At 44.1% G+C, this 27,716-nt stretch overlaps 1 protein-coding gene across 4 annotated transcripts in view; it reads left to right on the top strand.

The window, feature by feature from the left end:
- Nucleotides 1-27,716, top strand: part of ARID1B (AT-rich interaction domain 1B) — a 343,106-nt gene that overhangs the window by 218,659 nt on the left and 96,731 nt on the right. For all 4 annotated transcript variants that reach the window (XM_074144442.1, XM_074144445.1, XM_074144443.1 and 1 more), the window contains one exon: nucleotides 21,890-22,133. In XM_074144442.1, coding sequence (XP_074000543.1) covers nucleotides 21,890-22,133 — 244 coding nt within the window. The remainder of the gene's footprint in view (nucleotides 1-21,889; nucleotides 22,134-27,716) is intronic.

The raw sequence follows: 27,716 nt of genomic DNA, 5'->3' as shown, positions 1-27,716 counted from the left end.
CAGAACCTTGATAAGTTCACATCTCTACGGACAAGCTATCAATCCGTTGAGATGCTGCCCAAACGTTGTGCAAGTCTCTTGCAATGTGTATGATTATTGTATGGTCTTAGACTATTGGCTTTTCTGTTCCCACCTGAACATAGGGAGGAAGAGGGACTGCTCAGAGAGAAACGCCTTTGGTTTTTGGAGGTGCTGAGCGATGAGGAGTTCATCGGATGCAGAATGTGTTTAAATAAATGGCAATAGTAAATTGTGGTCTGTGTGAGATAAATGAGGTGCACACAGGGTCATTTAATTCAAGAAAAACATAAACAAATTAGATCATTTCTTTCCAATAATGTTTGTAGTGAGCCATTCTTTGTGTACAGCTACAAAAGCAAAATGTTGCCAGCCCAGAAGTCATGCAAAACCTGACTTTTCAGCAGAGGTGGAGCCATAGTGAGGGTAGTTGTGAGTACAAGTTGTAGCATATCCTGATTATAAGCTGAAATCACTTGGCTTAAGGCCCCCGGAAAGGTTTGCTGCATCAGGCTTTTATTGTCAGCTCCCTTGTGTTGACTCACAGGAAAAGTAAATGTAATTGATGAAAAATAAGGGAAAAGAAATTAAAGAATTACTACTTCAAAAAAGCAAATTACTGAAAACCATCTTTTTGTAATTGCAACCTTTTAGCAGTTCAGCTTTCAAATAATGTTGCTGATGAGGAAATTGAAAAACTTCTGCGTTAAAACATTTTTTTTGTACTGGAACTTGAGTGCTTTCGAGGGCTTTGTTTCTTTCCTTGCTCCCTTTTAATAAAAAAAATAAATAAATAAAAAAAAAAACAACAGAGAAGCATTGATGTGATTGATCCCTGTGAGGTCAGGGACGGACAGAGTTTGTCTCCATGGTGGGAGTCAGTTGTAGCGCACCAATGTCAGATATTGATGGACTGAAAATAAGAGAAGCTCTCAGATAAGTGCCTTCTGTTTGTATAGAGAGAGTTATAAAACTGCTTTGTTCTTTCAAAAACACAGTTAAGAGCACTTAAAATGAGCCGCTCAAATGCTAGGCTTCCCGACCTCACGTAATGGTGAAAGGGTGGTGGTGGTAGGGGGGGTGGTTGTGTAAAACTCTTCCAGTGGCTTTGAAATAATGCAGGGGTAGAGGAAATGAAGGAGGTGGGCTGAGGAAGCCCTGGTGAATAGTTAACTGGTTTAAATTCAATTACTGGGGCGTTCAAGTCGTTAACAAATACATCAATATGGTTTATATTAACAAAAGTTTTCCTGTCACATATGGTGCGGTTGGCAGCAAGAACTTGTTCTCAGCCAGCCCGATCGCACAGACAAACCCTCTTCAATCAGATCCCAGGGGCTGTTTGCCCATCCCTCACCTTTGCCAAAACAGAATTGAGAACAATAAAGGCTTCGGGAGGTAATTCATGAGACTCAAGGTCAGCAAGCTCATTGGGCTCAATACCGGGGGGTTTACATAGCTTTCAAATTTGGAATTTGTGAAGAAAAGGTGCTTTAAAAAGTTTGGCTATTGCAATGTTTTAATAATAATTTTTTATCTCTGCTCCCTGTTTAAATTTTTGTGTTCTCAGTCTTAGCAAACATACCCTTTATTTTTTTTCAGACATGAATAGTTGAAGAAAGTCACATTAGAAAGGTTTCGATCTTTTTTTTTTTCTGTTTTAGCCAGAATATAGATTTATATGCCTCTTGTGCTGGAAAATAATGCACACATATTAGTATTGGGCAGAATATTGGAGAGTGAGCAAGTGATATCCATGCACAGGCAGACAAAAGCTTCGAAGACAAGTTGTGTTTTTCAGGTGGTGATGTTGAAGCACTATGAAGAAGTCCCTTCTTTTCAGGTTTCTTGGAACTCTTGGAAAATTAAGAGTATTTTTATGGCATCTCAGACACTATTATAAATTTTGAAACACCTTGGCAAGAGGCATGATAACAAACTTAGTTCGAACATTGGATAAACAGTTTTTCCCTGTCCTTTGAAAATGGGTAGGGAAGGGAAACCTAGATGTATTAAAAGCATAATATAAAAAGAAGACAATATGTCACTGTAGGATTCCTTCCGTGTGTTAATTTCGGTGGTCTTACAGCCCTAGCACCAAAAGAGTTGCATGTAGTGTGGATATAGCTACCCTCCCCTAATTGTTACAGCTAATCTGGATTCACTGGATGAGAGCGCAGTGACCACTAACTGTGGCCATGGCTTCTGAAGAAGCATCAGCCAGGTTGTTAACATGGCCTTGCCTGGTCACTTCACGCAAGAAAGCAGAGACCTTCTCAAGAGTTATTTTTAATTTTTTTTAATTCTTTATTCTGAATTTTTTTTAATTTGCATGCTCTCTGTCATAAGTGGCATAATTCTTTCCTCCCCTCCATCTTTCTCTAGAAAGAAGCACAGGGTATCTTTTGTTTTCTTCAGTGTTCATAATTTTATGCCCTTCTACATCTCCTTCTGTAGTACTAAATATACTTCCTTGTACCTTTCTTTCCAAAGAAGTGTGTAGTGTATTTCAATGTTGAGGACACCGGGAAAAAGGGACATCGCAGCTGCATAAATGGCAATGGGCGGATGGAAAAGCAGCACTTGTAACTGGTAATTTTGTCGTTCCCTGTAAAGGTAAATTAAGGCACAGATTCCAGAAAGTGAGAGTGGATCTGGATAATCTTTCACTTCTTCATATTTCTGGTTAGAGTCACGGTGTGTATAATACTGAAGTGCTAAGATGTACCCAAAGCTTGCTTGGAATCAAATAGCGACTCCCTTGGACTTGCCGGTTCCTCAGAGCGAGGGAAAGGCCATCCCTTCTGAGGATGAACGGGAGCTGCTTGTCCTGAGATGATTGCTGGTTCTGCACCTAGGCCAGAGTACATCTCTTAACGTATGCATCTCTGTGCCGCTAAAGTGAACATTATGATTTGCACTTTGCTGCCTTTTGTTTTGAATTCAAAGGCCATCCGTAATTGATGGAGGTTTCCTTTACGATGCACTTATTTTCAAATCCATCATGCAGTGCTTGCGCTGCCCCTTGCCTTCCTGGATGCGCTGGTCTTTGACCCAGAACTGGTAAATGAACCCTGCAGGGAAATCATTAGAGAATTGGAACGGTTGCGGTGGAGGGACCAAGGGTCAAACCATTACCTCCCCGCAGGACCGTCGACTTAAATTGGACTTCTTGCTTTTCGGAAGCGGGTCAAGTGTCAGGGACGGCTGAAGTGGTCAGGTACAAACCGATACAGATCATGGACAGTTTGGGGTTTTTAGCTTGAAAAATTAAAGCTAGGCAGGTTGGATTTAGTCTAATGATGCTTTCTCTGTTTCTCTCCTCTTTTCTCCCTTTAAAAAGCAAAATTAAAATCCTGGGAAGACAACGGGAGCCAACACTCGGACACTAACGTGCTATTTGTGATCTTTTGGCATGTTCATAATTTTTTAGAGTAGCTGGTTCAACCTTTTTAGTCCTTCCTTGCAGTTTTCTTTGATTGAAAAATAACAAATGATATTTTGTAACAGGAAAAATACCTCCATATGTCTTACAAGAAATATATTTCCTGCTCTTTTTTTCCCTTCCTCAACTGTTCTTTGCATAATTTTTTCACACTCGTAAAAAGTGCAAAATGACCTTTTTCAGACTGTACAAAATAAATATTTCCTGCTCCTAGAGGAAAAACTCCACAGTAGTGCATTTATGGCAATGAAATATACTGCTGGATATGAGAAAGTATTTAATGACTTAATTTAGAAATCTGAAGCCTTTGAAATATTTTTATAATGTTTTATATAATTCCAAGTGTGTAACTATGTAAAATAAGTTGAAGATATCAAAAATGCCCCAAATCCATGGGTATCATGGAAATATGACCACAAACCCCGAAGAACAAAACCAGATCTTACTAAAAAAAAAAAAAAAGAAAAAAAAGGTCTGTGAAACCTGATGTTTTTTTCACTGCAACTTCAAAGTGCTGCAGAGACCCCTTAGAAACATCCTTCTCCTCAGGTCTGTCCACCACTGTTCATAGCACACAGCATTTAGTAGGTTTAAGTCACTTTCTGACTTGTGGAAGGAATTCTCCCCTTCTGAAAGAATTAACGAGATGCAAGAATTAACATAAATGCACGTTTGAGTGAGTGGGCTAAAACCCAGCTCTTCTTTTGAAATTGGTGGCAGAGGAGTGTTTCTACAGAAGTAGATGTGTTTTGATCAGGGAAGATAAATTAATTGCAATGTGTCTGATAGGTAAACGTTTTTAAAATATTAGTAAGAAAAAATTGAGGGAAATATATGTAAGTGCTACTTTGACTGGGGTATCCTGCTGTCTGAAATGCCCACACTTCAGACCCACAAGGCAAGAAGACCTGGAGATCTCAGAAGTCAATGTGAAGCTATTCACTGTCTCCAGCTGTGAAGGGACAGATCTGGCCCGCTTCATGGCTTGTGATTCACAAAGTGTGCTGTCCTCCCAGTTGGATTCTCTTGGACTTGGGAGTCTTGGTTGATGAGAAACTCAACATGAGCCAGCAATGCGCACTTGCAGCCCAAAAAGCCAACCGCATCCTGGGCTTCATCAAAAGAAGTGTGGCCAGCAGGTCAAGGGAGGTGATTCTGCCCCTCTACTCCACTCTGGTGAGACCCCACCTGGAGTACTGCATCCAGCATTGGAGTTGTTAGCCCAGGAAAGACATGGACCTGTTGGAGAGGGTCCAGAGGAAGGCCACAAAGATGATCAGAGAGCTGGAGCACATCTCCTATGAAGATTGACTGAGAGATTTGGCGTTGTTCAGCTTGGAGAAGACTTCAGAGAGACCTTATAATGGCCCTCCAGTACTTTAAGGGGGCCTACAGGAAAGGTGGAGAGGGACTTTTTACAAGGGCATGTAGTGATAGGATGAGGGGTAATGGCTTCAAAATAGAAGAGGGTAGATTTAGATTAGATCTTAGGAAGAAATTCTTTACTCTGAGAGCGGTGAGACACTGGAACAGGTTGCCTAGAGAAACTGTGGATGCCCCATCCCTGGAGGTGTTCAAGGCCAGGCTGGATGGGGCTTTGAGCAACCTGCTCTAGTGGGAGGTGCCCCTGCCCATGGCCAGGGGGTTGATGATCTTTCAGGTCCCTTCCAACTTGATGGATCTTTCAGGTCCCTTCCAACCTAAACCATCCTATGATTTCTGTGCTTGCAGAGGGCATTACAGCCTGCCCTGTGCCCTGACGGCACCTTGCCTATCGATCAAGGGAGACTGAGGAACGGATCAGCTGGAAACTATTACCCTTTGCTCCAGCTCCTTCCACTTCCAGTCCTGCTTTCCTCTCAAGGAGGCTGGAGCTGCCAACATGCAGAAAGCAAGCAGCTTCCTTAGCATCTTCAGCATTGTGTCTGGTGGAAGGCAGCTTAATAGGGTTGGTGATTTGGAAAACAGCTTGGTGGGTATCAGGTGGTGGAAGGGAGAGGCTACTGTCCTCCTCTTGGGGTGGGCTGCGTTGAGAGGGCGCCCACAGCACGGCCGGCTGCCCGAAGTGCAGACCCTGCCTGCCCACGGAGGCAAAAGGGAGCAGGGCTGGCATCCTCGGAAAGTTAAACGGGGAGATTTTTCATTCACAAGAGCTGTTCCAACAACTCCCGATGCTGATAATGATGAGTGGTGTGTAACGAAGGGCTGCGCAGCTGAGAGAAACAGTTCTTTGAACATGGCTTTTCCGCTGTAGCGCATCAGGACGAACAACCCGACTTCCTTTGATGGCAGGTGATGGGGTAGGAAGCAAACTGGAAGGAAAATGATTTTCCCGAGCTTCTCGCAGAAAGCATACAAGGCACCAGGGCTTTTTTCTTGTCAGTCGTGCAATTTGCTTTAAAAGGTGAGAATTAGAGATAGCACGGGTTATAGTAATGATGACATTGGTCAAATTTTAGCCCACTGGAAAGATAGATATGACCGTTTAATGGATCAGTACTTTTAGTGTTCAGTATGGTTCACAGCAGGGAGAAGTGTTTTGGGGTTTTTTGGCAGGTGAGTAATTACCTTTTCTCCCACCTCTCTCGTGCTGGAAAGGACGGTGGTGACTAAGCAGCGTTCTTCCCTCTGCCAGGCATCCCCTGGTACCCCCTGTATAACATAAGGCCTGTTATTTTACTTTTAATTTAATGGTGGTGTTTCCAAGGTTGTGAACATTTGCACTTTCTTCACGTCTTTACTTTTTTCTTTTATTCCAGCATAATAAACAGAAAATAAAAATAATATGATAGCATTGCTGACCTCTGAATTTCCCCTAATATTCTGAAAAGCACTGAAAATGAAGCTTGAAATCGGCATGTACTACATTATAGTGTTAGTTTATTTAAACCGGGTCTAGTTTTACACAAAGCTCACTTTTCACTCATTTATGTAAGTACGAATACATATAGATAGGTAGGCAGGTATGTCTATGGGAGACGTGAGGTGTTTTCACTTGGCTGTTTGTTAACAGGAGACGAAAGGCCAGCACTTGAGGTCTTAGGAACTTTTCCCTCCTTTCTTTGCACATTTGTACCCCAGCGTTACTGGTACTGCCCCCTCTCTGTTTCAAAATTCAGTAACAAAGGAAAGTTAACACTAAATGTCATTTTATAAATTGCAATAATGATCACACAGCTGCGCTTTCCTAGCTGTATAATGCACGTCAGGATCAGTTTAGGAGCTCGGCCTCATTTCCTGCCCAGATGTAATTCTGGTGACCGTTATTACAGTAGGAAGGCTCTCCTCGTTCGTTATGGCCACAGTCCGACGGAGGCCGGCTCGGCGCGCAGGAGGCTGATGGAGAAGGATGTTGGAGCTCTGGTTTAGCTGCGTGTAAGCTTTTGGCCAGCGCAGGGACCGTATGGATGCGTATGGATGGGGCGGCTACAGACAGCACCAGCAGCTCACGCGCATGTGCCCCTGTGTGCATTAAAAAGTAATAATAAAAAACAACTTAGGTGTGGCTGCCTTTCTTAAGAGATGTTGTCTTTATTTATGAGCATGTGAAATTCTGAGGAGGAGCTCTTACACTTAAATGGACCTGCGAGCAGCCCATAGAAAAGCAAGTGCCTGCAGCGCTAATAATGAGAACTGACAAGGCGATCCTGCTGTGTTTATTTATGACCTTCTGCCTTTGTTAGCTCTTGTGAGAAATTCCTCTCTAACCGTAACAATATTGCTGGAGCTTGGCACTGCGCTGAGGAATCCTACGGCGCCCCGAGGCCGCTCGCTGGCACGGGTACAGCTCGCAACAGATTGGCATGGTTGTTGAAATTTTCATATGTTTTCCCTTTATTTATTTCTTTACTTGATTCATAAGGCTGTTTGTTCCTTTGGTACGTTTGTTTGTTCTGACAAGCACCCTTCAGAAGTATTTTGGGACTTTGTGAAGGTCCCCACTTACCGATTTGCTTTTTTTCCTCTTTTTTGGCGGTCAGTCTAATGAATAACTCAGAGGATGAAATGAGCTTTGGTTTGATAGTTCCACCAGGTAGATCTTAGAAGTTGTGAGATAGGTAGGTGGTTTTTTTAAAGACAGATAGCAGTGTTTAAACACTGGCCCTGTTTGTAATCTTCAGCGTAGAAGACTGTGAATGGAGGACTAGAACAAGTGCTCAGGCAACACTTCTGCAAAGCAGCAATGACCTTAAAAGCCATGCAGCAAAACTTTCATCAGGTTAAGAACCATATTCTTCTTGAACTGTAGCTCTTACAAGCCATGCCTTGACTCAGACGGCTGTTTTCCCGTCTTTCAACCACACGCATTCCCCAGAAGACCTCTCAGCCCTGCCCTCTAAGCTGTGTCACGTAGCTCAGACGCCTTTGGAGGATGGAGAGTCAGCAATAGGTAGGGCTGCACCTGAAGGTCTGGCAGGGCTGAAGTCTCTCCTTGCTTCATTTTGCAAGGACCAGGATGCAGCCATTGATAAGCGCTGCAGTTTCTCAGGTTGCTGCATGTGGCGTGGGGTTTCCATGGGACAACAGCAGCAGCAGGAGAGGAGGGGAAAGCACCGTTGTACAAGAGGGCAGATGGGAGCGCCCAGCTCGGCAAGGCTCCACCGGGTGTCCACCCCTTACGATCCATGGAGCAGCAGCCACATTTTTGCCGATCGCAATTGCGGTCTGATGAACATCCTACCTGTGCTTTCTTTCAATAGCGTGACCAGCAGAAGTAGGGAGGTGATTGTCCCCCTGTACTCAGCACTGGTGAGGCCACACCTCGAGTATTGTGTCCAGTTTTGGGCACCTCAATACAAGAGAGATATCGAGGTGCTGGAGCGGGTACAGAGGAGGGCAACGAAGCTGGTGAAGGGCCTGGAAAACAAATCATATCAAGAGTGGTTGAAGGAGCTGGGACTGTTTAGTATGAGGAAGAGGAGGCTGAGGGGAGACCTCATCACTCTCTACAACTACTTGAAAGGACACTGTAGAGAGGTTGGTGCTGGTCTCTTCGCACAGGTAATTAATGACAGAACGAGAGGGAATGGCTTCAAGCTCCAACAGGGTAGGTTTAGACTGAACATTAGGAAAGAATTTTTCACAGAAAGAGTGGTCGGGGGTTGGAATAGGCTGCCCAGGGAGGTGGTTGAGTCACCATCCCTGGATGTGTTTAAGAGCCGTTTAGATGTGGTGTTGGGGGATATGGTGTAGGGGAGAACTTTGTAGTGTAGGGTAGATGGTTGGACTCGATGATCCCAAGGGTCTCTTCCAACCTAGACAATTTTATGATTCTATGATTCTTGCAATTTTTTGAGAGCATTTTTATTAGCATTACAGTGAATTGGTACTTCTGTGCAATACCAACCTCCTCCCTTCAAGCCCAGGAAAATTTTGGAGGAACAGCCTAAAGGAAGCTTTATCTAAAAGATCTCGAGACTCTCTGTCTTCTCTATGATAAGAAAAAGCTGCAACTTTGAAGCATGCTTAGTCACTCAAAAAGTCAGAAAATGCTGTCTTTTGCAATTCACCATGGAAGTCTTCCCTCTGTGTGATATATTAATTAAAGAACAGTAGTAATCGGCATATTGCTTTTTCTGTAGATTGCTTAGTCTACGTGGTTTAACACTTCTGTACTGACTCTTCCACATTTCTCCTCACTTGTTGGATTTCAAGAGTGCACCTAAAATTATCAACCTGTTGGATAAAGATTAGCTTAATGCACTTAACGATCAGGGACAACCACATCGTTATCTTAGCCTCAAGGTACTTCTTCCCACCCCAAAAGTAAAGCTTGTAAGCGGTGGCTGGGACAGCACGCTTAGCAGTAGTCAGGGGAGGGTATTGGCCTTGCAGAATGTTTTCTTAAAGCTTAACTGAAGCACTACAAGTTATCCTTCCTACTAGGGTAATCAAGACATTATTTCCGAAGAAATCTGAGGCCGAAACACTTTTCTAGGATTTCAAAAGCCTTTTGAAATGTATATAGAGGTTTCTGAAGCATGAGTTCTACACGAGTCTGTGAAAGCCGTATCATCTCAAAATATCGCGTTCCCTTACCGCTCAATTATTTTGCACAATAGCGTGCCCAGCCAGCACTGAATTACTGCGAGGAGATGTGAATTCCAGAACTTGGGGCGATGAGGGAGTCCGGTTCTAGCTGGCATCTGCGAGAAACGATCTGAAAGTTTATTTTCTGCTTTATTACCATCTTGGATTTCACTTCCCAACCTTTTCCCAGGTTACTGGAAAACAAAGAGGTGGGAGGGGTTGAGTGAACAGCCCTCCAAGCGTAGTTGTTTGGTTTTGCTGCCGTGGCCCCTAAACCTCGGGAAGGAGTAAGCAGTTTGTGCGCGTGTCGGGGGGGTGTGGAGCAAAGCAGAGTCAGAGCCATCACAGCCCCGCTCATTTGTGCTTTACTGGTTGTTGAACTACGTGCCGCTGGGGTCACGTTGGGTTCAGAAAAAGGAAAGAGAAACAAAGAGGGAGGAAGATGAGAGATTTTTGTGTGATGCTGGGAGAATGAGTCTGGAGTGGCAAATTAAGCTGAACTTACTGCAGTAACCATTATGATACTCATTTCTGCCTGATACCCTGATGTACCCCTGCTATCAAGGACATGGACTTGTTGGAGCAGGTCTAGAGGAGGGCCACAAAGATGATCAGAGGGCTGGAGCACCTTTCCTGTGAAGACAGCCTGAGAGAGTTGGGGTTGTTTGGCCTGGAGAAGAGAAGGCTCCAGGGAGACCTTGTAACAGCCTTCCAGTACCTAAAGGGGGCTACAGGAGAGATGGGGAGGGACTCTTTATCAGGGAGTGGAGCAATAGGACAAGGGGTAATGTTTTAAAATGAGAGCGGAGATTTAGACTAGATACTAGGAAGAAATTCTTTACTATGAGGGTGGTGAGACACTGGAACAGGTTGCCCAGGGAGGTTGTGGCTGCCCCATCCCTGGAGGTGTTCAAGGCCAGGCTGGATGGGGCTTTGAGCAACCTGCTCTAGTGGGAGGTGTCCCTGCCCACAGCAGGGGGGTTTGAATTCAATGATCTTTAAGGCCCCTTCCAACCCAAACCATTCTATGATATCCAGTTTATTCCAGTTTTGTTAAATGAGAACTAATTCATTAATGTTCTCTGAGGCAAGTCACCTTATTCAGTTCCTTGAAAATGAAGCCTTTCTAATATTTATCGCTCTTTTTGGTGTATACATTTTTCTGCTCCTTTCAGCTTCTGATTCAAGAGGAAGAGATGGAAAGTTATTGGAGCACCTGTGTTTTTGAAGTTTAAGATGTGTCTGTGGCTTATTTACCATCTCATTGAATTGTGGTGTTTGGTTACAGGGTGTTGTGGGAGAGAGAAGAAAGAGACGCAGTATGATGCATGCACAAGCCCTAAGCTAATGAAAAACTGTGTTTTGTAGATCCTTATTCCCACGGTAACCTGCTGGGACATACTTTTTATCAAACCATAACTCTACAAAGGGTATTAATAAGCCCCCCAAAAAAAAAGGCAAGTGCTGTAGATCAAGAGCTTGTAAACCTTGGGCGTACAGGTGTATAGGTTCATCAGTTATTTAAGCCCTTTATCATGATCCACAAATAGGTAGCCTTGGGCTGTCAGAACAACTTCAACTTCCCGAATTTACCATGAGGTGAAAAGATCTGCTTTCAGTGATCGGTGGGCAATTGATTGTTGGACCAACACTTTTTCTGTTCTCTCAACTGCAGTCTCCAAATCAGATAGTATTGTAGGTCCAGACTCCCTAGCAGCAGGGCTAACGCCTTCTGAATGCAATGAGGGGCAGTACGAGAAGCACATGTGGAAAGATGTTAATTTCTAATTGCAAAAGAGGTGGTTGTGACTCAGGGTATGTCTGTAGTAGTAAACAGTGAGGTACGTTAAACCCTGTGAGGTTGTGTGGTTGTGTTTGAAGAGTTTCTCCTACGTGAGCTGCCCTGCATCGACCTATTGAGAATCTTTGCACTGCAATCACGTGTGGGCGTACTGCAGGGAGACACATGGTGTGAATTTTACCACATTTCATGTTATGGTGTTCTGAAGGGGTGTTTGCTCCTTTTTGCTTGAGCCACACCTGCAAAAACCCAGGGTTTTTAATATGCCAGCAATGTGCCCTTGTGGCCAAGAAGGCCAATGGCATCCTGGGGTGTATCAGAATGAGTGTGACCAGCAGGTCGAGGGAGGTCATCCTCCCCCTCTACTCTGCCCTGGTGAGGCCCCATCTGGAGTACTGTGTCCAGTTCTGGGCTCCCCAGTTCAAGAAGGACAGGGAACTGCTGGAGAGGGTACAGCAGAGGGCTACAAAGATGATCAGGGGCCTGGAGCATCTGTCTTATGAGGAAAGGCTGAAGGACTTGGGTCTTTTTAGTCTGGAGAAGACTGAGGGGGGATCTGATCAACACCTATAAATACTTAAAGGGTAGGTGTCAAGAGGATGGGGCCAGTCTTTTTTCAGTGGTGCCCAGTGACAGGACAAAAGGAAATGGGCACAAACTTGAATATAAGAAGTTCCATCTAAACATGAGGAGGAACTTCTTTACTTTGAGGGTGGCAGAGCCCTGGAACAGGCTGCCCAGAGAGGTGGTGGAGTCTCCATCTCTGGAGACATTCAAAACCTGCCTGGATGTGTTCCTGTGCAACCTGCTCTGGGTGGACCTGCTTTGGCAGGGGGGTTGGACTAGATGATCTCCAGAGGTCCCTTCCAACCCCATGTCATTCTAGGGTTCTGTGATTCTATGTAGTCTCAAGGTATGGTCTGCGTCTGCCTGTACCTGCTGCCAGTTTCCAAAAGTACGGTAGCCAAAGTAAATGGAATAAAGGGAGTAAGCAGTAATTTCTATTGTGTATTGCTGCTGCTTCTGCTAAAATTTTAGGTCTCTTTCAGATCTACAGACCCGTATGCTCTTTTGGTAATGTCTTGTTCTTCTTTCTCATATTCGTTTGCTCAAATCCATGTTTGTCTGTCTTGGGGTTCGCTACTGCTTGCTTACTTGGTCTGATTTCTTTCTGCATCACCTGTGAAAGTAGAATGGGAGGGAATAGCAGGTGTGTGGTGTTTTAATCTTGTGGCTTTGTGATGCTGGATTCAACATGGCCAGACGCACAGGTCAGGAACGCAGGCTGGGCTGTGGAGCAGGGCAGTCACCCAGCGGCTGTTCACATTCTCAGCTTGCTGCGGAGAGGGATGGTGAGGATGGTGATCCCCAAAATAACGAGCTCCAGAGAGCTTGAAAGGTTCTGGATCAGGGCATGTTTTCCTTCAGTCAGGTTCCTCTCTGTTTTATCCTGCCAGTTCAGTCTGTCTTCTCCCTGGGGAGGTAGCTGTAGGCTACATGATCTAGAAAATGGTTGTAATCCAAAGAGACGCAAAGGAATGAAGTTGTTACGTCTCGCCTCATTCTTCTTGATATGAAAAATCTGAAGTTTAACAGAAGGGATTTCATGTTCGGAGATGGTTAAGATTGGCACTGAGGAAACTATGGATGGAAAGTAGTATGAGTACGACTGAATTTTATTGAGTTGCAGTTACGCAAATGCAACTTTTCTTTCTTCTTCATAGGGGCAGTTTGTTATGGTTTTCATTGATTTGGTTGTTTTAAATGTCGGTGATTTATTGATGATAAATAGCTGAATCTGTAGCTACAAGAGTTGTTGGCTGAGAATTTTTCTTTGCTACAATACTGAAGAAACAAACGGCTCCTAAGGGTTCATGGCTTTTTGTTTTTAAATTTTATTTCCAGAAATTCTACGTGCTAAGCATTCTGCTTCGGAGATAAACAGTGAAGTTTGTGTCTTGAGAGATGCTGTGTTATTGTTTTTCTGTTCTGGAGATTTACTGTTTATTTTCAATACAAAAAAGTATTGTTGCCAGACAAGCTGTGTGTCTTACCTGTTTACAGTCCTTGTTAGACTTTGTCAATTTGCTTTGATAGCACATGGGTCATTAGTATTTATCGTTTCATACACAGGAGTAGATGTTTGTAAACTAGTGACTTTTTTTATGCCATTAGGAGATTTCTTGATGCAGCTGGAGACCTCAGGAGCTCCTTCCCGTTGGCTGTCGGGGAGCTGCAGACCCCGTAATGAGTGGTGGTCAGCACGGGCAGGGAGGTGTGCCGTGGTCTGGGCTTCCGTCCGGTGCTTCCAAACTACAGTCTCAGTTTTGAATTTCTAATTTTCTTAAGTTGTTTTTGCTGTAAAGCTCTTCCCTGGATAAGCAAATAAGATCCCATCATGGATCGCTGTAGGCACAAAAGCGTGACTATATCCATCTTAGCAACCTCTTCTCATCCCGTGTCTGACAGATACAGGCATATCATATTCTGTTCTTTGACACCTGTGTCCACAGGTCAACAATTTTTATTTTTAGTTAAGATTGTCTTGCAAACACACATCCTCTGCTGATTAAACAAATGTAGTAAGAAAGTATTCTTTCTTTAAATGAACTGGGAATTGAATGGTACAGTGAGATGCCATATTCAGCAGAAAAAAATCATATTCCTGGTTAGGATGGCAGTCCTGCATAGGCAGCCGGGAGGGCTGGTGGCATCTCTTGCCCCTCACAGGCTGTGCTGTCATGGTGGTGTTCACTGTGGATGAAGGTGCAAACCTGCAGGCACGTGTGTGAGGAGATGTCCCTTCAGCCCCAGCCTCTCCTGCACACTCCTTCGTCTTCCTCTGATATCTGAGCCAGTGACACTCAGCACCAGCCCATCAGGTACGCTTTGGTGTTCATATTGTAGGACCAGGAGTTACCTAAAAAAGGAAAAGAAGGGGGGGAAAAAGGTCTAACTATTTGTTTGGTTCTGACCTTGCAGAGAGCCCAGTTAAGATCCTTTACATTTGGCAGATGAAACATTCCCATTGACTGAGTGTTTGGAGAAAACCCCCAAGTCAGTTATAGTCAGCAGCAAAATTCATACCAGCTTTAGTGAACCTATTTAAAAAAATAAAAAAGCAAACCTTGCTTTGCTTTTTCCCCACTCTCGGCAAGTATTTATTTATTAGGACTAGGACTTTTCTTAGAAACAATTTCTGTGCACTTTTAATCAGGGTGATTTTTTAAGACTGGGAATGAATTTCATATCCAAATTATGGGTAGGAACTGTCCAAAACAGTCGTGTGCTTAGCGATCAGGTAGTAAGCTGTGACTTGAATCTGTTTTTCCGAGTTGGCTTTTTGTAGATCATTTCTTGAAGACTGATGTAATTCCAGGATCCCATGGGCTGCAAAGACGGCAGGCAGAGCACCGGCACTGCATTGTTTGCTTCCGCTTTTTCTCAGTTGCTTGACTGAGTCTAGGGCTTTTGGGGAAAACGTTTTGCATCCTCAGGGACTTCCCTGTGTAACTTCTCAGAGAAGGCGTTTGATACTGATCGGAATCCTTGCAAGACAGTTCAGTAGCTGAGTTATTTTGGGAAGTGTGTGATGTCTGCAGAATGTAGGGAATGTGTTTCCCCAGCAAGTAGTGCTTTGTCACTAAATATAGTGCAAGAAGCTAGTGTTTTTATCATATACTTAGAATTTTCTTCATCTGGAGTATTGCTTGAATGGTTTACTACATAGATGTTAAAGTTGAAAATTTGGTTAAAAACACTAAAACATCTGGTAAGTGGAATAAAGTAAGACCGATGAATACTGTGACTAACTGAAAATTACCTCTGCCCAACTATTGTCAAAGTTTGGGTTTGTCTTGCAAGTAAGTTTTTCATCTGAAACAAATCCCCTCCTTCCAGTAGCGTGTTCTGATGTAGAGCTGTGCCTGTCAAGAAGAATCAAGCTTTTTCCTCAAGGAGGTGTTTGAAATGGAAGTGCTCCTGTCTACTTTTCCTTCTCCAAACTTTGAATTAACAAGATTCAGAGAATGGACCTTGTTTTCTGTCCCCGAATTCATTCGAGTAAGGGCTGTAAAAGGCACTTTGGCAAAAATGTAATGGCAGCCTTGCTGTCTCCTGTTAAAGAAGAATTATTTGAGGATGTGCCTTAGGTATGTTTGGTGTGCTTAGCTGAGGGTCTCAATGTAGCTGGCGTGGAGAGAAGACACCCGTGTAGGGGGTGGCAGCCTTTGAACATGAAAGGATTTTCCTCGTGGTCCCCATCCTTACTGTGTCCGTGTGTTTTTCCAGTTGCAGAGGCGATGGGAGGCTGTTAGCTCGCTCGCTGCCTCGACAATGTGACCAGCAGGGCCTTTGGAAGACTTCTTGAAACATGCTATTATAGGCTGCTTTGTGATGAAAAGAGGTCTTACAAATATCTTGAAATTTAAACAGAGCTATTGTGGGTTTTCCCTTTGTGTGCGTGTGTGTGTTTGTCAGCCAAATCATTTGTTCAAAGTTAATCTCAATTACAGAGCATATTGTTCATAATCCCCCATGGCTCCAAAACAATAGCAGAGTGTATGTCTGCTTGAATATATATTTACATACTTACATGGAAAATATGTTTGCGTGTATGTATAATTTTACTTCTAAAGCAGAGATTCGTGTTAAGGAGATGGATATTTCATGCAGGATCCTGTCTTTTGAGCAGCACCATCCTCCATCCTAATGAAAATGCTGCAGGAAGGCCTGATTGGAGCGAGCAGGGCTTTGATCCTGCAGCCGGTTCCCTACACGTAGAGCTGGGATTTGTGCTAGCAAAACGGATGGCAGGGTAGAGCCTGGGATTTTCAGCTTCTTGGAGACCTTCGGGGTCTTGGAGACCTTCTTCGGGAGGTTTTGTGTGTCTTTTAATTTTAATACCTACAGAATACCTCTGCTTTCCTTCTACTCCCTGAGCATAAAGGAACTGGTAGGCAATAGTGGGGAAGGTTAAATAAATCCCAGGTTGTATATACTCTGCACAATCCCTGCAAGACAGCCCCAAACTACAGTCGGTGAATTTAGGGTGTAATTTAGTGGTGTAGGAGCTCAGTTAGCAAGGTGCTCCACACTTTCCTTTTTCACTGATTCCAGAGAAAGGCGCTCATCATTTTTCAACCATAGGTATTTAGGAAGGCATCCCTTTAGTAGAATCTTGGTTTATGTCTGCTGAGACACCCTTGAGCAAAACCAGCAACTGTATGAAATGTTTGCGGTGTAAATTTTTGCTCTATGGTGAATGCTCTAATCCTGTCACACTCTGCGTGTAAAATTGTGGTGGTATTATCAAGTTACTGTTGTCTCCCTTTTGCTGTTTATTGGATCTAGGTGTATTCCTCGAGTGAGTTAACGTTATTATATTATATTTGGATGTTTGTATTTATTTTTTTTTCTTACGCTCTCTTTGTAAGTAACTTTGGGTTTCCTGGCTCTATGTAAGCAGTTTGCTCCCTTCTACCCCTTGCTGGCCGCGTTGCAATAGTAAATTGGTGTGCTGTTTCAAGAGTGTCTCTCCTGTCAGTCTGATAAGATCGTACCACCAGGAAGGCATAACATTATAATCCCAAGCACAATGTGATTCTGTTCATTTTAGCTCTTGTACTTGTCAGAGGGACAAGAATAAAGGTTGTGCATGGGTGGAAGGTGAGGCTAGAAGTGAAGATAGTAGGAGATAAAACACTTTGCTTAAAGAGATAAATCCTGCGCAGGGACATTTCAGTTTGTAATCAAGGTATTGTCTAGAAATGAACTTTGAAGGCTGGCTGGGATGTCCTGGGATGTAAAGCTGACGTAGAGAATACAGAACTGTAATACAGATTTGTGACAGGGGAAAAGAATTATTTTGTCCTTCATTTTCTCTTAGATTTGGTGCCACATTTGAAAATATAGTCATACCAATACCATAGACAAGAATAAAAAGATTACTCTACAAGAAACGGATCTACAAGAAACAAGAGATTTCTGGTAATTTTAGACTTGCTTCATTTTACTAGAAGAAACAAGTGCTTTCCAGAAAAAGCCTCTGAAAAGAGGCAAAATTTAAGGCATGCCTTAGGGTACGGGGACTTCATCCCCTTAAAAAAATCCCAGCAATTACCTAACCTGCCAACTTTCCAACAAGATAAATGGAAGCACTGTAGCTTGAAGGTGCCTTGGTTTGAATGAGATGCAGTAAGTAAGGTCTCTCTGTTCTTTACAGGCATCATAGATCTGATAGTACTTATAAAAGAAGAATAGAGTTGGTGCCCTGCTGACTAAATTGTCCTCTAGAGGAGTATTAGTTACAGAGCTTCTTTGTTAACTAGGCTGTATGCTTAAACCACTGTGAATTTCTCTTATTAGTAGGCTTTTTAATAGCTTTACATATGGATATGCTAAGTAAATGCAAGTATATCCGTGTAATTTACGTATATAATGTGTACGTGTACCGTACTTTATAAATAAATAAATGATTGCGATGTGGAAACTGCACATGACTTCATTACTGTTCTGTTAAACTGAGGTAAAAGCAAGCATTAAAATACTGATAATAGGAGAGCAGTAAGTTGACTTCTGCTCTTTCTGTCCGGGTGCTTCACATAAAGTCTTTCTTCTCCTTCTCTTTAATTTCCCAATTAGCTTTTGTGGATAACAGAGGTGTTTCTAAAGCCTTTGTATGCTGGAAGTTTCCCAGTTGCTCGCCTATTCGAGCTTTCTACCTTAGAAGACTAGGTAGGGCCAGGAAGTGTATGCTAACAAAAAATACAAAGCAATGATCTGCAAACCACCCTGCGCCGAACGGCCGATATTCCTCATTTTAGTCTGCTGTAGCACAAGGTAAAGGTTGTGTAGCGCAGCCCAGGCATCTAGACAGGCAACAGCCTTTTGTGCTGTGCTGAGAGCAACCTCATTATCAGGGTTATGTATTATATATTATAGATGGGTCTGACGAATGAGTGCTACCATCATAGAGTCATAGAATCATAGAATGGTTTGGGTTGGAAGGGACCTTAAAGATCATCCAGTTCCAACCCCCCTGCCATGGGCAGGGACACCTCCCACTAGACCAGGTTGCTCAAAGCCCCATCCAGCCTGGCCTTGAACACTTCCAGGGATGGGGCATCCACAGCTTCTCCAGGCAACCTGTTCCAGTGTCTCACCACCCTCACAGGAAAGAATTTCTTTCTGGTATCTAATCTAAATCTCCCCTCTTTCAATTTAAAACCATTACCCCTTGTCCTATCACTACACTTCCTGACCAAGAGTCCGTCTCCGGCTCTCCTGTAGGCTCCCTTCAGATATTGGAAGGCTGCTATGAGGTCTCCCCGGAGCCTTCTCTTCTCCAGGCTGAACAACCCCAGCTCTCTCAGTCTGTCTTCATAGGGCAGGTGTTCCATCCCTCTGATCATCTTCGTGGCCCTCCTCTGGACCCGTTCCAACAGGTCCATGTCCTTCCTGTGTTGAGGACTCCAAAGCTGGACACAGTACTCCAGGTGGGGTCTCATGAGCGCAGAGTAGAGGGGTAGAATCCCCTCCCGCGACCTGCTGGCCACACTTCTCTTGATGCAGCCCAGGATGCAGTTGGCTTTCTGGGGTGCCAGTGCGCACTGCCGACTCATGTTGAGCTTCTCATCCACGAGCACTCCCAAGTCCTTCTCCTCAGGGCTGCTCTCCAGCCATTCTCCACCCAACCTGTATTTGTCCCTGGGATTGCCACGTCCCAGGTGCAGGACCCTGCACTTGGCCTGGTTGAACTTCATGCAGTTTGCACAAGCCACCAAGTTTGTCCAGGCCCCTCTGGATGGCATCCCTTCCCTCCAGCGTGTTGACTGCGCCACCAAGCTTGGTGTCGTTGGCAAACTTGCTGAGGGTGCACTCTATCCCACTGTCCATGTCTCCGACAAAGATGTTGAACAGCACTGGTCCCAGTACTGACCCCTGAGGAACTCCACTCGTCACTGGCCACCAACTGGACATTGAACCGTTGACCACAACCCTTTGAGTGCAGCCATTCAGCCAGTTCCTTATCCACCAAGTGGTCCATCCATCGAACCCATGATTTTCCAATTTTGAGACTGTCGCATCCTTGGCAGATGAGTTGATTGTGAAGGTCCCAGGCCCGGGGAGGAGATCCCGGTGCTCATGCCGGGGAAGGCACAGCGGGTGTGCTGAGCCTGCCTGGCTGCTCCCTCAGCGTGTGCTGGGGATGCTGGCGTGGCATCGCTCCTCAAACACACCAGCATCATCCAGGCTTTCCTCTTCCTTTTCCACTTTGGTGAAGCAGTTACATCAGGTTGGTGAGGAAATCCCTGGAAGGCAGGGATTGAGGGAATGGCTGGGACTCCTCAGTCGCTCCACCCCCGCGGGAGGCTGGAGAAGTCAGATGCGACCTGATGGGAAAAGAGAATTTCATTCCTGTCCCCAGGTTCTTCCCCCACCCACATGCTCGGTGCTGGGGAGGTGCTGTGGGGAGCGGTCAGGTTTTGCCTTGGTCCCTGGACAACAGATGATTTCATCACGGACAGTGCTAACAGCTTCATGGCTTTTGGTTATTTTGGTGTGTTTGTTTTTCAAGTGCTTCGTGGCTTGCTGAAACAAATGAAAGCTTTAATCCACACACCCTTTTAAACTCTTTGTTATTCTCAACGTAAAACCCTGTGTTTTCTATATCTTCTATCGGTTGGGTGTCTGTCTGGTTTTTTATGCGGAATTTGTATTCCTTTAGAATAGCCTCTATTCTGCTACATTCGGTTTTCAGGGCTTTATTATATGCTTTTCAGCAGCATTTGTTTTATCAGCACTTCCTGCAGCATTTGTTACACATCACGACAGCAGCGATTTGATTCCATTTAGAGGAATACCATATTATGTATGGAAAAGCAGTAATTGCTTACCTGTTCGCCAAATACATTCTACTGTGAAAAATCTCTAGCGTTGCTCTACACAGTATCAAATGGTGCTATTTCTTGTTTACATTTTCTACAGTTAATGGTTTCGAAAAAGAAACAATGAAAATAGTTTATTGCCTGTTTCACAATTAAATTTCCATTTGTAGGGATTTGGGAGTCTACTGGAGTGAATGTGGAGTCCACGCATAGATTTACTTTTTAAGTTTCAAACTTAATTTCTGCTTTTCATATGAAATTAACGAAATTATTGAAATACATGTACAATTAATGAAATACACATACACAATTCTGTGCTTGCCGGTAAAAGCAAAATCAACCTGTGGTGAGAGTTGGGCTTGGACGACGGACTGCATCTGCCTGTTAGGGGAGGCTGGCTGTGAGCCTCCCACGCATCGGGCAGGACTCTTACTCTAAATACACCTCTTGCATGAAATGCGAAGTTCTGTAACTTCTAAAAATATCTTTATTTTTGGTTATGAAAATTAGGCAGCAGCAAGGCTTTGCTTCCTGAGCTCTTTGCTCGTTCTTTCTGGGCTACTCGGATGATGGGTCCTGTTGTTTATGGTGGAACCCCTTGCATGAGCCAAACAAGTGAAGTCAGTATCAGCTAAAGTAACACACTCTGTCATCTCAGTTATTGGAAGCTTCAAAGGTCCTTTAATGACCTGTTTTATGTGTGAGGTAGCTCTCTGCCTCGTGTTTCCACCTTAATTCGCTAATACAAATAGTAACATGCTCCGTAACGTGTGCCTTGCCAATACTCATGGAAGAAGGACAGCGCAAACAAATTACTCCCACGGATCCAAAGACCAGTATAACTCCCGTGTTACAGCCTTAGGGAATATGGGGAGGGACTCTTTATCAGGGAATATAGTGATAGGACGAGGGGTAATGGTTTTAAATTGAAAGAGGGGAGATTTAGATTAGACATTAGGAAGAAATTCTTTCCTGTGAGGGTGGTGAGACACTGGAACAGGTTGCCCGGAGAAGCTGTGGATGCGCCATCCCTGGAGGTGTTCAAGGCCAGGCTGGATGGGGCTTTGAGCAACCTGCTCTAGTGGGAGGTGTCCCTGCCTATGGCAGGGGTTTGGGACTGGATGATCTGGAAATAGAGAAGCAGCCTTCCTTGCTCCCAGGTGGCCAGCAGGTCCTGTGCTGCTGCTGAGGGCAGGGCCTCTTCTCGTGTCTCTTCTGCAAGGTGAAGGGCTGCCTATTTTACACCCTTCTTCTCTCGTTTTGGTGATGGTTTGAAGAGTGAAGTGTATAAACTGTGATTGTAACGGTAGCAAACCCCAAAATGAAATACTGTGTGAAAGTGAAACTGATGTATCATTTTCATTAGTTTTAGTATGCTCAGGCAGAATTTGTGGGATTAATTTTGAAAGCTTAATCCAGATGGAAAAGGTTAAATTCAATGTTGAGTGAATTTGGTTCCAATTCATTTGTTGCCCTCGCTTGTTCTTTTTCTCAAAAGAGTTAGAGATTAAGCAGAGAATTGTACGTACTATCCTCGTTTTCTGCCATCATTAAACTACATGCGCCAACCTGAAAGACAACCTCTCGGTTATCTGCTGCAATACGTAAACAAACGGACCTCGTCGCCGTGCCAGCTCTTGAGTCCTGTGGCCTGATTATTAGTTCATACCACTACTTAACTTTCTTCTTTTTTTGCTTTTTCCTCAGGATTTATCTGGATCCATTGACGACTTGCCGACTGGAACCGAAGCAACCCTGAGCTCGGCCGTTAGCGCGTCGGGCTCTACGAGCAGCCAAGGGGAGCAGAGCAACCCTGCACAGTCTCCGTTCTCCCCTCATGCTTCTCCGCATCTCTCTGGCATCCCCGGGGGACCATCGCCTTCCCCCGTAGGCTCTCCCGTTGGAAGCAACCAGTCGAGGTCTGGTCCCATTTCTCCAGCGAGTATTCCAGGTAAGTTTGTTCCAGCAAACAAAATTAAAACGATACGTGGGTTTATTACATAAATAAATGCTCCTGTATTCCAAATTCACTTATTTTCTGAGAATCCTGCATTTTCAGGGCCTTTTCTGCAAAAATAAAAATACTTAAAGCTGGCTTAAATTCCACCTAACCCTCAGCTGCCAAGCCCTCAGAGTGCTCAAAATTGAACTTGACTCCACATATGTGTTTGATAAATGTCTTTATCATTGACAGATGAGAATACTCAAACATAATTTTTGTATTTGGTACGTGTGTCATCTGTCTGTCAGATATTTCTCTCTGTTATTTATAAGGCTCCTTTTTTGTGTTTACCGTGTATTTTTTTTTGGTTTGGACTCTTGGACTTGTATGGTGGTTTCAGACCTGTAGGATGAGGTGGGGGTTTTCCAGCCCTTTGTTGCGATAATGTAATTTTGGAGACGATTACAGACTATTGTATGAGGTATTTCTTAATATTTGCAAAGGTCAAAAAGTTACTAGGAATCTCAGCCCTACCGGTAATAACTGGAATGCCAGTGGCGTGCTTGCCGCTCTCTCTTGTACCACACAGAGTATGCCACAGAGTCGTTCATGTATGTTCAGAAATTTGTGGAAATTACCCAGAAGAAAAAAAAAAAGGCATGCATTAATTCCAGTTCTTACTTTGTCCCCACCCATCTGGCATGTTACTTGCAGGTGGTCAGGCAGCAGTGTGTATTTGGTATTTCAGATTAGTTTATTCTCTTTCTGATGCTCAAGTTTTTGATTATTTTCTGACATTTGGAATACTAGGGGAATTCCTAAGAGTAGGAGAGTGCTGACAGTACCCCAGGGATAACACCAGTTGCTTCAAAACCACACAAACATCGACATGGAGCTCAGTTAAAAGAAACAAAACCGGTGATGCCCTTTCATTAGATGTGCTGTAAACCAAATGCAGGTTAAAATTCAGCGAGTAGCGTGTGTTTCGGTATTCCATACAAAGGTAACTGTGTGAAACGTTAGGCGCCTGTTTGCATACAGAGGTTAAACTAGATGAGCCAAGGGGAGTAAGCTCAGTGGATGCAGGAATGTTGTGTACTGAACGTGGCCTGAGCGTGTTGAGCCCCGATGCTACACGTGTGCCCTGCAGTCGTTTCTCCCCTCTCCAGCCGCTCTGACCGGCAGCACGGGCTCAGGTGGGGCAGGAATAGCAGGGGCAGCGGCAGGACCGGAGTATTTGCATTATTTGCAATACGGTAGCTTTGTATTTGCAGTGTATTTCCCAGTACGTGGAGTATTTCCCCGTCCCTGTTGTTGAGTGAAGCCAGATAGTCCCCCAAGCTGGAAAGGTAACATGTTCCCACAGTCGGATTCAGGCAAGTAAATGGATTGGCATTTTAGCAGCCTGACTGCTGAATAGGGAAAGAATGTTGTGACGTTGAAAATAGCTTTATTGTAGCCATGGTAGATAAGGATGGGAACAATGCAGCGTGGAGGGGAAAGTAATAACTTTTATGAAACCAATCGATCCCTGTGGGGTAAAAATAGAAGGGTTGTGGGCCCAAAGGCCAGGGTCAGAGTCGCTTCCTCACTTCAGCTGAGCCCAAAAGCTCATTTTTGTGACCGGCCTAATGAAAAGTATTGCCTCTTCGTACAAACCCTGCCGCCATTTTGCGTGGTGGTTTTCCGGTCTGCTGCGGTAACACAAAGGCAACTCTTTCCCAGGAAGGATTTTTATGAATGGCGCTAAATCAAAAATCGCCAGCCGCTGTTTCCCCGGCGTGGGCGAGCTCCTGGTCTCTGCAGCTCCTTCTGCTGAAGGTGAACTCCCAGGCGAGAAGCTAACGCAGGGCTCTCCGGAGGGGAGCGTTCCTCCTGCTGCCGCTCCCGTCACTGCGTTCCCCAAGCTGGAAGATGACACGAGCGAGGCTGCTATTTAAAACCCCGCGAATAGTGGGATGCCGCCGGGTGCCGGGGCTTTCAAGCCGTACGAATTGGGCTGTGCTCTCACCTAAGTGTATTGCCACTGCTGTGCTTCATTACTAGGAACTTGGGTGGCTTTTTTTTCATCGGCTTTTTTCCATCCGTCTCTTTTTTTCAGGAGACTCTATGGAAAAGTAGCACAGAGGGTGTTTGCATTTCTGTGGCTGTTTGCAGCGTTCGGGTTGTGGCCGTTTTTAGACATAAATTGTGTAGTACAGCGTCTCGCCTTTAATAATTTTGTTCGCTGCTATTTTCCTCTCCGTTCTCACCCTACCCTTGTTTGTTCTGACCTCATTCCTCTCCTATTACCTCCTGCGATGTTGTGCCACAGCTTCTCCGTGTGACATAGATTGGCTCTTTCAATCATTCTCTCTCCAGCAAGTCATTGTAAAATGAGCAGCTGTTGTGTTGCTGATAGCTATGGCGAGGGAAAGCCAAAATGTTGCAGGGGGTTCGTGGTGGGAAGGCCGTTAAAATAAAGGTGTTGCTTTCCCGGGGTTTACTGGAAGGGAAGCATCCTTTTCCCCGTGCCTCCTTCCTCGCAACAAAATTGAAGACTAATTTAACATCAAAAGGCCAGACAAACAAAACAGCCCCCTATTAAACCTCCCAAACGGCTGATTCTCTTCCACTGCCTGTTTAAGCTGCCTCCCCACCCCGTGGCAAGCCGGCCGCCCCGCGTTGCTCTCTGCCGCACGCCGCGAATGTCACGGGAATGGACTGGCACAGGCAGCAGTGACATTGGCACGTCCCTAGCTCAGTGGGCATTTCCTTCCTGTGCTCTCTTGAAATACTGGACGGATATGTTTTTTGTGTGGTAAGTGGCACACACATATACAGCCTTTGTTTCCGTTCGCGTTACCGGAATAGACCAGGGAGATTAACCCCTAAGAGCAGAAAAAGCAACTTGGACGGGTTTTGTTGAGAAAGATACTTTTCTCTCAAAACGGTAACGCTTCTCGTTCAGACACTCAGTTATTACAGGACTGAAATCCTACCCTTTTATGATTTTTAGGGATCCAGAATGGCATTCTGATTTCCTGCTAAGCAGATCATTATTCTGCTTTGCCAGAAATCCCGATCTCTTTTATTTTGTAGCCATCTTCATAATTAGGGTACGTGTTCTTCCGAAGGATGAGATGTGATGCCCTGCACTGCTTTGGGTCTTGAACTGTGCCTGATTCAACCCTAAACCATTAGTGGAAGCTGACGCAGCACATCATCAAAATGCACTGCTGTTGCCAGAAGATTTAGTGGCTGTTAATTTCACTTTTCTTTCTCTTTTTTTTTTTTTTTCCTTTCCCTCCTGTTCCAGCTATTCCAGTTTACTAACAAAGCAAAAATGTAAATAAGCTAAACTCCCCTTTCTACCCACCCCCCATCCCCAATTTTGATCTCACTGGCCAAAGGCTTTTGTCAGCTCTTTCTCCCTTGCGGTGTAAGCAGCAAAAATTTTTAATATTAAGAGTTCTGTGGAAGATTGCTGATAGGCCAGGAATCCTTTAACCCATGATGGACAAGCAGATTTTGTATGAATTAATTGATTCTATTATTTTTAAACCTGTGCAGCAATTTTTATCTGTTGAGAAAAGAAGGGTACGCTATACTCATAATGAATAACAAATGCTGTCTTTAGAAATCCGTAAAAGTATTTTTTTTTCACATAGATTGGAATTTTGACTTGTGATTTTAATACGTTACGTTTGAACAAACACACTTATTTTCACTCTGTTAAGCATCAACTGCGTTGTTGTTTTTATTACAATTGTATTGATGTCTTCTTTCACCAAGGAGCTTGGATACAGCTGGAGTTACAATTTTCAGAAGGAAATCCATGTGTGGATACTCTCACTTAGGAATGTTATTGCCAGTCATCTTAATTTATGCTAACCAGTGGCCAGCACCCTCCTCTGATTAAAAAGACCCCGCATTCTTAATTCTGATAATTATATGAATCAATTGATGTGTTTCATTCAGTGATCAACTCTACTCTCTGCAAACCTGGAGGTCTTCCCCTCCTGTATTGATCAGCTGGGTAAGTGGAAATCCAGCACCCATCAGAATTACAGCTAGGACTCCAGGCAAAAAAAAAGGAGCAAGAGGGGAATGGGATGCCCAGAGAGAGCTGTAACAGGAAATCTTGCCTTGGTGTGCATGTTAGTCAGTGTATGGATAGAACAGAGTGACTAAAATGCTGAGAGGAGGAAAAAATGAGCAATAGTCTACCATAGTCCAAAAGGACATTTTAATGCAAAAACCTGAATAGAAGTGATGCTTTCTTTCATGCCTTGTAAGAGGAGAAGCCTAAGAGTTTAACTGTTTCCAGAAGTGGCTGCAGTAAGACAAGCCAATCAGACAGATCTTGTTTTAAACAAGAATTTGGAAAAATCTTTTGCTTGGGATCGAGCTATTCCACATGCTTACTCCATTGACCACCACTGCTAGTACGTTACACAGCGTGGACTCTTTTCAAACATTATTTGAGGGAGAGAAGACTACCATATGAAAGTGAATTTGTAACATTATTTTTTTTTGTTGAAGTTTTACAGATACCCTAAAATAATTGCAAAAGAAGAAAGGGGATTATATCTATGCAAAATGAATATGATCCCCCTGTCTAGAAAGATTATTTTAACACATTTATCAATATTTCCCCCTTGGCTTCTCCGGAGGCAAAAATCTTGCAACAGCTTGTTGCAAGGAAGATGCATGCTGTTCATTGGCATCCAGACCAGAAAAAAACAAAACACAAAATGCCATTGACGTAGCTATGTTCTTAATCACTGCTAGTGCACAAAACATCTATTCAGCAGTTTTGCAAATCTAGAATGCTTACAAATTAAATATGTGGATGTTTCACGTAGCAGCAGTTTAAAACCCTTTCTTTTGAAGGGTTTGAAGAGCATTTGGAGTTTTTCGGTCTTTTGATAAGAGGAAAAATAAGCAAATTGTAAGGTGCTCTAGCTTGAGGCATTGCTTGTGGCATATGGAGCATCTAACCTGGGATACCTATAAGAATTCAGCCCAGGTCACAACTGATGAATAATCTGTTGTCTCAAGGCTTCATGAAATAATGAAACAGTCTCAATCTAGTTTCTTGAGGAAAGCCCGTGCTACAAAAGGCACTGTCAGAACTGCCATTGTACCATCAGTCTGGCCGGAGAGATCAGGGAGGTGTCCTTCTCCGCAGAGGTGGTCTTCCCAGAACAGGTGCAGGAGATGAAATGAGGCAGAGACACGCTGTTCGAGTTCCTCCTGTTAAGTTTTCCTGACAACAGAGGGTTTCATATTCCAGCACCATCAACCTGCTGCTTTTTCATCAGCTCTAAGTTAAGCGTCAGATAGAAAAACAGTAAATCACCAAAAACATCATGCCCTGGGTGGTTATTTTTAGGGGTAGTTTTCTGTGTTTAGTTTTGAGTGTTTTCAGTTGCTTAATACCTGGTTTATCAGTGTTGATATTTCACAGTCACACATTTCACCTTCAGTGTTTAATTGCGGTGTGAGCCAGTGATGAACATTCCTGCCCCATGGGCTGAACGCCCCGCGGGGTCCGAGGAGCGTGGCACTGAGGGTCCTCCCGCACCCGACAAACATCTAAACCTCCCC

Source organism: Numenius arquata, chromosome 2 (genome assembly GCF_964106895.1).
Source record: "Numenius arquata chromosome 2, bNumArq3.hap1.1, whole genome shotgun sequence".
In the NCBI taxonomy this organism is placed as follows: Eukaryota; Metazoa; Chordata; class Aves; order Charadriiformes; family Scolopacidae; genus Numenius; species Numenius arquata.
The sequence above is the reverse complement of the archived record's forward strand: the minus strand, read 5'-3'. Positions and strand labels throughout refer to the sequence as shown.